Below are 13774 nucleotides of genomic sequence, written 5' to 3' on the forward strand. Positions count from 1 at the left end.
AAAAAGTGGTGTTGGAGCCTGGAATAATGGCCCAACCCTCCAAGAGAAAAGGAAAGAAGAATGGGGAACCAGATTCAACACAACAAAAAAAAAAGGGAACCTCTCTTCCCAGAAAGAAGTTCTGCCGTCTGAGGGAACTGAGCCTATGGAGTTAGAACCTTATCCGGTTGAGCTCCTAGGCCCAAGGGGACCCACAAGGGAACAGTTGTGTAAGGGGCAAGAAACATGTCCCTCTCTTGAAGGCCTTAGGCAGCAAGCTGCTGAAGAGACCAAAGGAAAAATCACTGGAACACATAGAGTCTATTGGGAAGATGGACTCCTCTACACTGAGGCAAGAGATCCCAAACCTGGTGCCACTAGGAGAGTGGTAGTGCCTCAGGAGTTTAGGAAGTTCTTTCTGACCTTAGCTCATGATATTCCACTTGCTGGGCATTTGGGACAAACCAAGACTTGGGAGAGGTTAGTCAACCATTTCTATTGGCCCAACATGTCCCAGAAAGTAAAGGAGTTTTGTGTCTCCTGTGCCACCTGTCAAGCCAGTGGTAAGACAGGTGGACACCCAAAGGCCCCCCTCATTCCACTCCCAGTGGTGGGGGTCCCCTTTGAAAGAGTGGGTGTGGACATAGTGGGTCCACTTGAACCTCCCACTGTCTCAGGGAACCAATACATACTGGTAGTAGTGGATCATGCTACTAGATACCCTGAAGCAATTCCCCTTAGGTCCACTACTGCCCCTGCAGTAGCTAAAGCACTCATTGGTATCTTTACCAGAGTGGGATTTCCTAAGGAGGTGGTGTCTGACAGGGGTACCAACTTCATGTCAGCATACCTGAAGCATATGTGGAATGAGTGTGGGGTGCCTTACAAATTCACCCCACCATACCACCCACAAACCAATGGTCTTGTAGAAAGATTTAACAAGACATTGAAAGGCATGATCATGGAGCTCCCTGAAAAGCTCAAAAAGAGATGGGATGTCCTCTTGCCATGTCTGCTTTTCGCCTACAGGGAGGTGCCTCAGAAGGGAGTAGGGTTTTCCCCCTTTGAACTTCTGTTTGGCCATCCTGTAAGGGGACCACTAGCTCTTGTAAAAGAAGGGTGGGAGAGACCTCTTCATGAGCCTAAACAAGATATAGTGGACTATGTACTAGGCCTATGTTCCAGGATGGCAGAGTACATGGAAAAGGCAAGCAAAAACCTTGAGGCCAGCCAACAGCTCCAGAAGATGTGGTATGACCAAAAGGCTGCAATGGTTGAGTTTCAGCCAGGGCAGAAAGTCTGGGTTCTGGAACCTGTGGCTGCCAGGGCACTTCAGGACAGATGGAGTGGCCCTTACCCAATCCTAGAGAGAAAGAGTCATGGTCACCTACCTGGTAGACCTAGGCACTAGCAGAACCCCCAAAAGGGTGATCCATGTGAACCGCCTCAAACTCTTTCATGACAGGGCAGATGTGAATCTGTTGATGGTAACAGATGAGGATCAGGAAGCTGAGAATGAACCTCTCCCTGATCTCCTCTCCACAGACCCTAAAGATGGCTCAGTAGATGGAGTGATCCATTCAGACACCCTCTCTGGCCAACAGCAATCTGACTGTAGGAAAGTCTTACAACAGTTTGCTGAGCTCTTTTCCCTAACCCCTGGTCAGACACACCTGTGTACCCATGATGTGGACACAGGAGACAGCATGCCTGTCAAAAACAAAATTTTCAGACAGTCTGACCAAGTTAAGGAAAGCATCAAAGTGGAAGTCCACAAGATGCTGGAATTGGGAGTCATTGAGCACTCTGATAGCCCCTGAGCTAGCCCAGTGGTCTTAGTCCCCAAACCTCACACCAAGGATGGTAAGAGGGAGATGAGGTTTTGTGTGGACTACAGAGGACTTAATTCTGTCACCAAGACAGATGCCCATCCCATTCCAAGGGCAGATGAATTAATTGACAAACTAGGTGCTGCCAGATACTTAAGTACCTTTGACTTGACAGCAGGGAACTGGCAAATCAAAATGGCACCAGGAGCAAAAGAAAAGACAGCATTCTCCAAACTTGATGGGCATTATCCGTTTACTGTTATGCCCTTTGGCTTAAAGAATGCCCTGCCACCTTCCAAAGGTTGGTGAATCAAGTCCTTGCTGGCTTGGAGTCCTTTAGTGCAGCTTATCTTGACGATATTGCTGTCTTTAGCTCCAGCTAGCAGGATCACCTGGTCCACTTGAAGAAGGTTTTGACGGCCCTGCAAGAAGCAGCCTCTCTATCAAGGCATCCAAATGTCAGATAGGGCAGGGAACTGTGGTTTACTTTGGACACCTTGTAGGTGGAGGCCAAGTCCAGCCACTCCAACCCAAGATCCAGACTATTCTGGACTGGGTAGCTCCAAAAACCCAGACTCAAGTCAGGGCATTCCTTGGCTTGACTGGCTACTACAGGAGGTTTGGGAAGGGCTATGGATCAATAGTGACACCCCTCACAGAACATACCTCCAAGAAAATGCCTAAGAAGGTAAACTGGACTATAGAATGGCAACAGGCCGTTGACACCCTGAAACAAGCTATGTGCACAGCACCAGTTCTAAAAGCTCCAGATTACTCCAAACAGTTCATTTTGCAGACTGATGCCTCTGAACATGGGATAAGGGCAGTTTTGTCACAAACAAATGGTGATGGGCTTGACCAGCCTGTTGCTTTCATTAGCAGGAGGTTACTCCCCAGGGAGCAGTTTGGAGTGCCATTGAGAGGGAGGCCTTTGCTGTGGTTTGGTCCCTGAAGAAGCTGAGACCATACCTCTTTGGTACTCACTTTGTAGTTCAAACTGACCACAGACCTCTCAGATGGCTAATGCAAATGAAAGGTGAAAATTCAAATCTGTTGAGGTGGTCCATCTCCCTACAGGGAATGGACTTTATAATGGAAAACAGACCTGGGACTGCCCATGCCAATGCAGATGGCCTTTCCAGGGTCTTCCACTTAGAAAATGAAGACTCTGTTGGGAAAGGTTAGTCTCATCCTCTTTCGTTTGGGGGAGGAGGGTTGTGTAAGGAAATGCCTCCTTGGCATGGTTACCCCCTGACTTTTTGCCTTTGCTGATGCCAAGTTATGATTTGAAAGTGTGCTGAGGCCTGCTAACCAGGCCCCAGCACTAGTGTTCTTTCCCTAAACTGTACCTTTGTCTCCACAATTGGCACACCCTGGCATCCAGGTAAGTCCCTTGTAACTGGTACCCCTAGAACCAAGGGCCCTGGTGCCAGGGAAGGTCTCTAAGGGCTGCAGCATGTCTTATGCCACCAAGGGGACCCCTAACTCAGCACATACACACTGCTTGCCAGCTTGTGTGTGCTGGTGGGGAGAAAATGACTAAGTCGACATGGCACTCCCCTCAGGGTGCCATGCCAACCTCACGCTGCCCATGGCATAGATAAGTCACCCCTCTAGCAGGCCTTACAGCTCTAAGGCAGGGTGCAGTATACCATAGGTGAGGGCATAGGTGCATGAGCACTATGCCCCTACAGTGTCTAAGCAAAACCTTAGACATTGTAAGTGCAGGGTAGCCATAAGAGTATATGGTCTGGGAGTCTGTCATACACGAACTCCACAGCACCATAATGTCTACACTGAAAACTGTGAAGTTTGGTATCAAACTTCTCAGCACAATAAGTGCACACTGATGCCAGTGTACATTTGATTGTGAAATACACCCAGAGGGCATCTTAGAGATGCCCCCTGAAAACATACCCGACTTCCAGTGTGGGCTGACTAGTTTTACCAGCCTGCCACACACCAGACATGTTGCTGGCCACATGGGGAGAGTGCCTTTGTCACTCTGTGGCTAGTAACAAAGCCTGTACTGGGTGGAGGTGCTTCTCACCTCCCCCTGCAGGAACTGTAACACCTGGCGGTGAGCCTCAAAGGCTCACCCCCTTTGTCACAGCGCCACAGGGCCTCTCATCTAGTGGAGATGCCCGCCCCCTCCAGCCACGGCCCCACCTTTGGCGGCAAGGCAGGAGGAGATAATGAGAAAAACAAGGAGGAGTCACTGGCCAGTCAGGACAACCCCTAAGGTGTCCTGAGCTGAGGTGACTCTGACTTTTAGAAATCCTCCATCTTGCAGATGGAGGATTCCCCAATGGGATTAGGGATGTGCCCCCCTCCCCTCAGGGAGGAGGCACAAAGAGGGTGTAGCCACCCTCAGGGCTAGTAGCCATTGGCTACTAACCCCCCAGACCTAAACACACCCCTAAATTGAGTATTTAGGGGCCCCCAGAACCGAGGAAGATAGATTCCTGCAACCTGAAGACAAAGAAGGACTGCTGACCTGAAGCCCTGCAGAGAAGACGGAGACACCAACTGCTTTGGCCCCAGCCCTAGCGGCCTGTCTCCCCACTTCGAGAAAAACTGCAACAGCGACGCATCCCCATGGGTCCAGCTACCTCTGAAGCCTCAGAGGACTACCCTGCATCTAAAAGGACCAAGAACTCCCGAGGACAGCTGCCCTGTTCCACAAAGACTGAAACTTGCAACAAAGAAACAACTTTTAAAGGACTACACGTTTCCCGCCGGAAGCGTGAGATTTTCCACTCTGCACCCGACGCCCCTGGCTCGACCTGCGGAGAAACAACACTACAGGGAGGACTCCCCGGCGACTGCGAGCCCGTGAGTAGCCAGAGTTGACCCCCCTGAGCCCCCACAGCGACACCTGCAAAGGGAATCAAGAGGCTCCACCTGACCGCGACTGCCTGCTTCAAAGAACCCGACGCCTGGTAAAGACACTGCACCCGCAGCCCCCAGGACCTGAAGGATCCGACCTCCAGTGCAGAAGCGAACCCAGGTGGCCCTCTCCCTTGCCCAGGTGGTGGCTACCCCGAGGAGCCCCGCTTGCCTGCCTGCTTCGCTGAAGAGACCCCTGGGTCTCCCACTGAAACCAATTGCAAACCCAACGCCTGTTTGCACTCTGCACCCGGCCGCCCCTGTGCCGCTGAGGGTGTACTTTTTGTGCTGACTTGTGTCCCCCCCGGTGCCCTACAAAACCCCCCCAGTCTGCCCTCCGAAGTCACGGGTACTTACCTGATGGCAGACTGGAACCGGTGCACCCCCTTCTCCATTGAAGCCTATGCGTTTTGGGGACCACTTTGACCTCTGCACCTGCCTGGCCCTGAGATGCTGGAGTGGCAAATTTGGGGTTGCTCTGCACCGCCAACGGTGGGCTACCTTGGACCCAACTTTGAACTCTGTAGGTGGTTTACTTACCTGCAAAACTAACCAATACTTACTTCCCCCAGAAACTGTTGAAAATTGCACTGTCTAGTTTTAAAATAGCTTATTGCCATTTTTGCTAAACTGAACATGATATTGTTTTGATTCAAAGTTCCTAAGATACCTGAGTGAAATACCTTTCATTTGAAGTATTACTTGTAAATCTTGAACCTGTGGTTCTTAAAATAAACTAAGAAAATATATTTTTCTATATAAAAACCTATTGGCCTGGAATTGTCTTTGAGTGTGTGTGTTCCTCATTTATTGCCTGTGTGTGTACAACAAATGCTTAACACTACCCTCTGATAAGCCTACTGCTCGACCACACTACCACAAAATAGAGCATTAGAATTATCTCTTTTTGCCACTATCTTACCTCTAAGGGGAACCCTTGGACTCTGTGCATGCTTTTTCTTACTTTGAAATAGTGCATACAGAGCCAACTTCCTACATGTACACCTAGATATTTAAATGTGGATTCTACCCAAGAAATCCCCCGAAGGTCCAAAGCCGGAGGTGTGCGCTGCCGCATCAGAAATACATGGGATTTCTGCCAGTTAATGTGCAACCCTGATAGGTCCCCAAATCACTCAAGTAAAGCTATCGCCCCCTTCAACTCTTGATCGGCGTTTTGGAGGAAGAGCACCATATCGTCCTCATATAGCGCGATCTTGTGTACCCGTTCATCCATGACCAGCCCTCTATAATGATTTTTGTGCCAGTGGTTCTACTGCTATGGCAAATAACAAGGGGGATCCTCTACCCACTGCATAAGGTTCAAATATCGTGTGACTTGTCTGGACCCTGGCCGTAGGGGCTGCACAGAGCAGCTTCACCCAGCTGATAAATTCCTGTCCCAATCCCATCCCCTCCATCACTTGATAAAGATGGTCCCAACGTAGACTATTGGAGGCTTTTTCAACATCAGCCGTTATTATGACTGCATCCTCTGCCTCTGGGGTTGTTGCTGGAGGATGGAAATCAATCCCTCAATATTGATAGCTGTGTTGCGGCGGGGTATAAAGCCTGTCTGACCTGGGTGAATCAATGTGGTCATATGCGGTAGGAGGCGTGTGGCAAGAATCTTACTAGGGATTTTATAATCCATGTTCATCATGGAAAGTGGGTGGTAGGATTGCATGTCACCTGCAGGGCATGGTATAACAATGGCTTCATTCATGGAGGGGGTATGAGGGCTAGTGTATCTTTATATGTGCTATAAAACTCTGCTGGGAGCATGTCCGCCCTCGGTACCTTCCCCCTAGCCACTGATTTAATGGCTCCCCTAATTTCTGGGAGGGAAATATGTGCCCATCAGGCAGGGCATACAGCGAGGTATAGTAAACCTGGTATTTATCCCATCCTGATGATATAACCGTTTTCCCCTCTCATCTTCAATTCCCAGTACCAGTGAGCTTCTACGGGAGGGATTAAAGCACCACTCAAGGAGAGTGCCCGATTTGTCCCCCTTCCGCGTGCATCCGTGCTATGTATGGCCTATGGTCAAACATCTCAGCCTTCCAACCGAAGCCACAACCTTCTTCCTGGCCCCTAGTATTAATGGGCCCAAATCTGAAGCAACCGGTCTCTCCCGTTCTAGAGTACGTAGTGCATTTTCTTGTTGCTCAATTTCTTTCACAAGGGTGCGCCTAACCCCAACTACGTTAGCTATGCATTTGCCCCTGATCACCGTCTTAAAGGCCTCCCACTCCACCGCCCAAGAGGTCATGGAGGCATCATTATCCACAAAATAGGTCTGGACTCTGTTGGATGTAGATGCTAGTGATTGGTCTACAAAGGGTTGCTGCCATCTCCACCGCCTCTGTGTTAGCGCATGAGTACATGATGGTGCCACTAGTTTTAGTTTGCCGTGATTTCCTCAGGCATCTCCCGGTGGGCTCTGTTTTTCTCTCAAACCCACTCTCAAGGCAGGAATGTTTGATTCAGCTTTTCCCCATACATGTTGGGGGGAGGTGAAAAAGTGTGTAGTATTGTTGTTGATGACATGGAACAACAGGGCATACTGGACCCCCAGATCCCTTAACTTTTTCTTGGCCTCAGTAAAAGATGCTGTTTGTTTCTGTGTTTCCCTAGTGAAATCCGGGAATATCATGATGCTGTGGTCCTTGATTTTTTTTTTTATCTCTCCACTTTGTCGAGCCTGGGTCAGAATATGATCTCGATCCTTGAATTGGAGCAGTTTAGCGACTACCAGCCGGGGGCATGTACCTGGCAGTGGAGCCTGAGATGGCATCCGATGGGTCTGTTCAATCACAAAGTATGGAGAGAGACCCTCTGGGGCGATGTTTCTGCGTAACCAGTGCTCCAAGAAGGCAGTCATGTTTGCTGCATTTCCTTCTATTTTTTCCCGGAAGGCCCATTATACGTATGTTGCTCCTTCTCTCTCTATTTTCCAGTTCTTCCACTTGCGCCTCCAGAGTTTTCATTTTACCTTTCATCTTGGTCATGCGAGTATGCAACTGCTGGAAGACTGGGTTAATATCATTCAGAGTCCTTTCAGTGGTAGTGACTCTGTCCGACAGTCTGCAATGATAGTCTCGTAAGATGCTCAGGTCGGTGGCTTCCCGGGGCGCGGCTATTGCTTGGAGGATTGTGTCCAGAGTAGTTTCTTGGGGTGAGCTCCGATCCAAAGCAACAGGCCCAGATCCTCCGCTCAGGCAGTGCGGGCTCATTGAGGTGTCCCGGTCCGTCCCCTCCTTCTTTTTTGTGGACTTGCCCTTGTTGATCAGCACAGTGGGATCAGGCGTCTCGGTTGGGCTATACTGCAGCATACTGCAGCATAACTAATTAGAGTTGAGTTGAGGTAGGGCCCTCGTCTATCGTCGTCCCGGATCTGGTTAGCGTGCCACTGGAAACACCCGGCGCGTGTCTCTGGCTATTATAGACCTAATAGGTGGTATAGTAGTGAGACTGCGCAAGCATAAAGGACTGGGGCTCCCTAGGTGCATCTTGGCGCTAGTCTTATGCTTTTGGGAACGTTCTGGGTCCAACACTCACTCCCGGTCCCTTGTCCAGCGAGGGCTAGATAGGGTCGTGGGAAGCAGCTAGGGTCCCAGCCTGTAGCGCAGCTGCTGATTGGCTCTTGTTGGACGTGTCCTCAGCTCGCGGCGTCTCCGAAGTGGGCCCCCGGCTCTCTGCTTCTATGCCAAGGGTCCTTCAGTGTCTCTCTTCACGGAGCTCTCGCTCCGCGGCCACCCCCATAAGAGGCAAAAGCAGAATTCTCTGGGGTCCTCCTGCAGCCCCTACTGTGGCCAGGGCACCACCTCCTGCGAGACCGGGGAAGGCACTCATCCCGCCCGCCCTGACTCACCGGGAGTCCGGACGTCGCAGCAAACTCTGCATTGTGGGGCAGGGGGCAACCGAGGTCGCAGGGCAGCTCGGTTCATCAGTAGCGCCTCTGGTCCCTGCTCCACTGTCACCATTCTGGCTAGCGGGCCACTACCAAGCACCTGCCGGCCACGGGCCCATCGGCTCATCAGGGGTATTCCGATGCCCCCCAGATCCTCATCTGCAGACCTGCAATTTAGGTCTTGTCACACTCTGCGATCTGGGGACCGGACAGCCACTCAATTGCTCCTCCGTCTGGCACCACCGCTCCATCCTCAGCTCAGCTCCCGGCGCCCTTGCACTCTGCCATTTTGTATACCTAGGCTCTTGCCCAAATCGATCTTTTGGCTCTGTCAGGGTAAACTGCGGCGATTAGTTGAGCCCAGCGTGGCACTGGCCCTGATAGCCTGAACTTTCAGTGGCTTGGGGGGGCTCTTCTCACTGCAATGTGGTCAGGATCTTGGTGGATAGCAGAGATTGGCCAGGATCCTCGCCCAGTGCGTGCTATTCCATGGGCCCCAGGCCACGCCCCCCAATAACACATCATAACACAATGCAGCATAATGGCCTGAACTACAAAATAATGCAAGTTGGTAGATCGTAGCTTTGTTCGAAAATGGTAGGTGCTAGACAGTCAATGTGATGACAGCATTTCTAAGTTTTTGTTTTAAAGTCAAAATAATGCAAAAAATATTGAGCACCGCAAAAACATATTTCCTAAAGAGACAAAATACATTTTCTCCAGCATTGTAAAGATGGTACTTTGACTTTTCTTACAAAGATACAACTTTATAGTCTCCCTTGCCAGCCTCCTGAAAGTAAATTAGGACCATTTACTCTTTAAATATCCTCCCACTCTCCTGTATGCTCTCCCAAAACTATTAGGTGGTCATTACAACCTCTGCAGTCTGCCTTGCAGACTGCCGATGTTGCGGAAGCCAGAATACCGCCAGTGCTGGCGGTATGGCTGGCTCCGTATTTTGACATTTCTGCTGGCCCAGCGGAAAAGTCACATCAACATTGCCGCCGGCTCGTAATTGAGCCGGCTGCAATGCTGATGTGCAGCGGGTGCAGTAGCACCTGTCGCACATTTCACTGCCCGAAATTCGGGCAGTGAAATGCACGACGGGGCTCTGCCTGGGGGCCCCTGCACTGCCCATGTCAAGTACATGGGCAGTGCAGGGGCCCCCTGAGCCCACTTACCGCCAGCCTCTTCCTGGCAGTGCAAACCGCCAGAAACAGGCTGGCAATAGGGGAGTCATAATCCACAGGGCAGCGCTGCTTGCAGCGCTGCCCTGGCGGATTATCACCGCTGGGGCTAAAATGGCGGAATACAGCCGGCCCCGGCTGTGCGACCGCGGCATTACGGCTGCGGTCAAAATATGGGTTTTCGTACCGCCAGCCTGTTGGCGGTACGAACTGTAATGACCCCCTTAGTCTACATACCAGTGCTTAAGATCTGTAGTTGAAGGAGGAGCCCACTCTATTGATCCTTTCCCATACAAGGACAATATCTTAATTGTGGGGGCATTTTATGATACATTCTGCAAGGTTGTTGTGCTGCACCCATTTCAGCATTATTATAATCTATTGTTACACATTCACTTTTTTTTATAAGTGTGTCCAGGTTACAGTATTCCCAGCTTTTGCCTTGTAAGGATTCCATGATGGTGGCTGCCTTGATTCACTTTAGAACAAGTCCTGGACCCCCAATAGCTTTCCATATGGTTAGTTTCATAAAATGCAGTATTCAATATTCATGTGTTTTTTCTTCACTGCATCTATAGGAAATATATGGCCCCACTCGGCTCCCAGAAAATGCTTTAGAAGACATTTCAAAGACCTTTGCTGATCTGGCGGAAAACAGAGCTGTCACTACTGTGCCTGGTGCCCCTCAAGGTCCATTGAGGACAAACCTCTCCAGTGTAACAGGAGAAACGTGGAGACAATCGGATGAAGAGCATGCAGATATCACCAGAGCACAAACAGCGGAGAACTGTCACAGTGAGCGAAGCACTCCAACTAATATGATACTTGCGATTGAAAATCCCGACTTTGAGAAACAGGAAGTGAGCCGTGGAGTTGATATAAAGAAGACCGAATTGCATGCTCTGAAAAAGGAGACACCTTTGCAGAATGTTCGAGCTCTCAGCAGTCCAGAGGTTGCACACCATCTGCCTTTCCAACATTCCAAAAAAATCACCAAAGGTACCCACTGGGATCGAGACACCAACCATTCCAAGCTGCAGAGAGGTCTATCTCTGGAGTCTTTACAGGTAATATAATCACCTGTCTACTTATGCAGAACTGTTAATACATATCTGCTAATTAATATAATCTTCAAATACAAAATTACATTGATGTTTTTTGATACACCTTTTGTTTGTTTAGAAATGTGATTTTATTTAGTTAAATTATACATTTTATAAACAAAAGCCATGCAGATTTTTTCTTTGAGATACCCAGTGTAGTTAGGTGGGCTCCTTGAAAGCCTCACTTACGCTAGCTCTGTGTGACTCATGTTGTGTGGCAATCAGGAAGCAGTCCAGAGTATAGCGTCAGTGCTGGGTAATCACACTACAATGGAAGTGCCAATCCTGCACTTGGAGTCAGGAACAGCTAGCTTTGGGGGGGGCTGTGGTTGATAGATGGTGAGGCAGTCATCTTATTATGCCATTTCCTCATACATGAATGCAAGGTATTGCCCAAATCAAGCAAATAGGCTTTGGGGAGAGCTTGGTGAACTACCGTGATCATGATATTGAGGCAGGAGATGTGGGAAGTAGGAACATAATGTGAGTTGCCCTAGAGTGCCCATCCTTTACTACAGAGGTGTCTATCGGCACAGATGGGGAGTGTGGCGGTTGTGCAGTGGGAGTACCAGGGGCACCCCGAGTGGTATCCAAAGCTAGCCTCCGAGGTGGCAAATGGGGGGCCACACAAGTGGACAGGTCTGCTTTTCTGTAGAGAGTTCTTGAGTTTAAATTACATATACGTCCTTGAATAATGGAAAAAATGAGCAGTTTACTTGAATTATATTTAAATCATTTTATTGGTGCTGTTGCTGGGGGAGAAACCACCATAAAGAGTTCTCCACACTCATATCAGCTATGTGTTATTGTAAATTCATACCACGAGAAATAAATAAAAGCACATTTCCTCAAAAGTTTATTTTTCCCATAACTCTGCAACCCTTTGAATTTTAATGCTGATGAAAAGTCATGAGGGGATAGAGAAGCCTCTTACAAAAGGAAGAAACACAGTGACTTGCTAGAGACTCTACATCAGAATGGATAAGACTGATTTCAAGATGGTGATAACTGAAGAAAGGTATCTTTAGAGTGAACAGTGAATGTGGTAGAAAATAAGATAGCTTCCATGAAAATGAAGGAGGCAGGAATAATAACCATAATCTAATTAACCTGCACCCGTGTGAAAAAGGATTAGTTCCAGCATGCTGCAGTAGAGTTGATGATTCAATTGGAGTCTAAAATCGAAATCTTGAAAATATAATTAGGATGCCCATAGAAGGATCAAATGAGTACTTAGTTTCAAATAGTAATTCCTAGCAATTTATGTAGCTCCAATGGTGCACCAGATGTGCTGAAACCCACATTCAAAATACTGTTTAGATACAAAAGTCTCAACCTGAGGGGCTTGGAATATTGTTGGTTACACAAGCGGTTGAGCTCCTTTGTGATTGCATGCTGTGGTTGGTCACTACTTTAACTGAGATATATTACTTTTGCAGCACAGGATTTTGCTCTCTCCTGATCATTCTGTAAAGACTTTAGAAGGGAGCAGTAGCTTTAAGAACATAGCAATTTTCTGGCAGAGATCAGAGTCTAGGCCTCAGATTGGAACCGTCAGAGTAGCTGTTTCCTTGGGGTCCGCACGATGATCTGAAAGCCCGACCTTGAGCCACCTCCAACTCAGAAGGCTACAATAGCGCTGAATATTAGAGTGGCCAAGGGATTGGGAAGGGTGTGGGAAGGGAACATTGGGGAAGGAGATCTGAAAGGCAAAAGTTAAAAGAAAACAACACAATTTAAAACTATACTCAGGCTTGAACTGCAGTCTGATAATAGAATATCTTGGATACTACTGATTTGAGTTATTATCACTCAATGTAGTGCCTTCTTAGAATGGTGACATCAAGATAGGATATTGGCTTTCCAACAATGAACTTTACGAAATTTTTCCAATAGTGACGTTAGTCTTGAAATGATGATATTCTCTTTCAGTAGAATCTCACTAACTCAGTAAACCCACTGTCACACAGCCTATGTAATTGCACACTCGCAATACTCATACTTTCGGCATAATTGCGCTTAGCAGAAATCCATATCCAAGGTCTTTTGTTTTGAAAGGGGATGCGTTATGGCACCAACAACTAATTACAAGCATTCTACTGAATATTGTTGATGAGGTTTTTACCTCGTGTTGTCAATCCGTTATCTAAACTGAGCCCTGGGACTTGTTTTGTTACTGAAATCGGAAAAGGTTAAATGAAAGCATTCAAAAGAGAGCAACATACTGTAAAAAGTCTTACTGGCAGAGCACAGCCTGCTATAAGAAACCACACCGACAAAGATTGCCCCAGAAACCTTTGTACGCTGAAAATAGGTAATGGGAGTAGGAGGGGCACAAGAAGATCTACAGCAAGTCCCCAAGACATGTAAGCCACAAGATGGAGTAGTCCTGTTTCGGTGTGTCTTTGAGACAGTATGGCCCCTACGGCCACATCAGAAGCATCCACCTCTACTGCAAAAGGTTTTTATGTATTTGGGTGTGCCAAGATTGGAGCCAAAATAAAAGCTTATTTTAGTTTCTGAAAAGCAGTGTCTGCTTATGGGGACCATTTAAAGGTGACCTTTTTTCACTGCAACTTGGTACTGGGGCCCACGGTCTGCGAGAAACAATCAATGAAACCGTGGTAGAAATTGGTGAAGCCTATGAAACAGTTATGTCTCGCACAGATTTTGGTGTTGGCCATTCTGCTTGGATTTTGCCAAAAAGTGCTTGTATCACCCCCAGAAATTCTACTTGGTTTGGTGGAATTCACACATACTGAATGTGCAATACAGATGGTGTTTTTTAAAGCTCTTAACACCTTTTTGACTTGTTCTTCATGGATGGTTTCAGACCCTAAGTAAATGAGAATGTCAGCTATATAGACAATG

The 13774-nt window shown here is 48.2% G+C and overlaps 1 protein-coding gene across 1 annotated transcript in view; it reads left to right on the forward strand.

Annotated features, from left to right (window-relative positions):
- Positions 1 to 13774, forward strand: part of DNAAF8 (dynein axonemal assembly factor 8) — an 882921-nt gene that overhangs the window by 111523 nt on the left and 757624 nt on the right. The window contains exon 4 of the mRNA XM_069210337.1: positions 10379 to 10867. Coding sequence (XP_069066438.1) covers positions 10379 to 10867 — 489 coding nt within the window. The remainder of the gene's footprint in view (positions 1 to 10378; positions 10868 to 13774) is intronic.

Source organism: Pleurodeles waltl, chromosome 10, assembly GCF_031143425.1.
Source record: "Pleurodeles waltl isolate 20211129_DDA chromosome 10, aPleWal1.hap1.20221129, whole genome shotgun sequence".
Taxonomy (NCBI): domain Eukaryota; kingdom Metazoa; phylum Chordata; class Amphibia; order Caudata; family Salamandridae; genus Pleurodeles; species Pleurodeles waltl.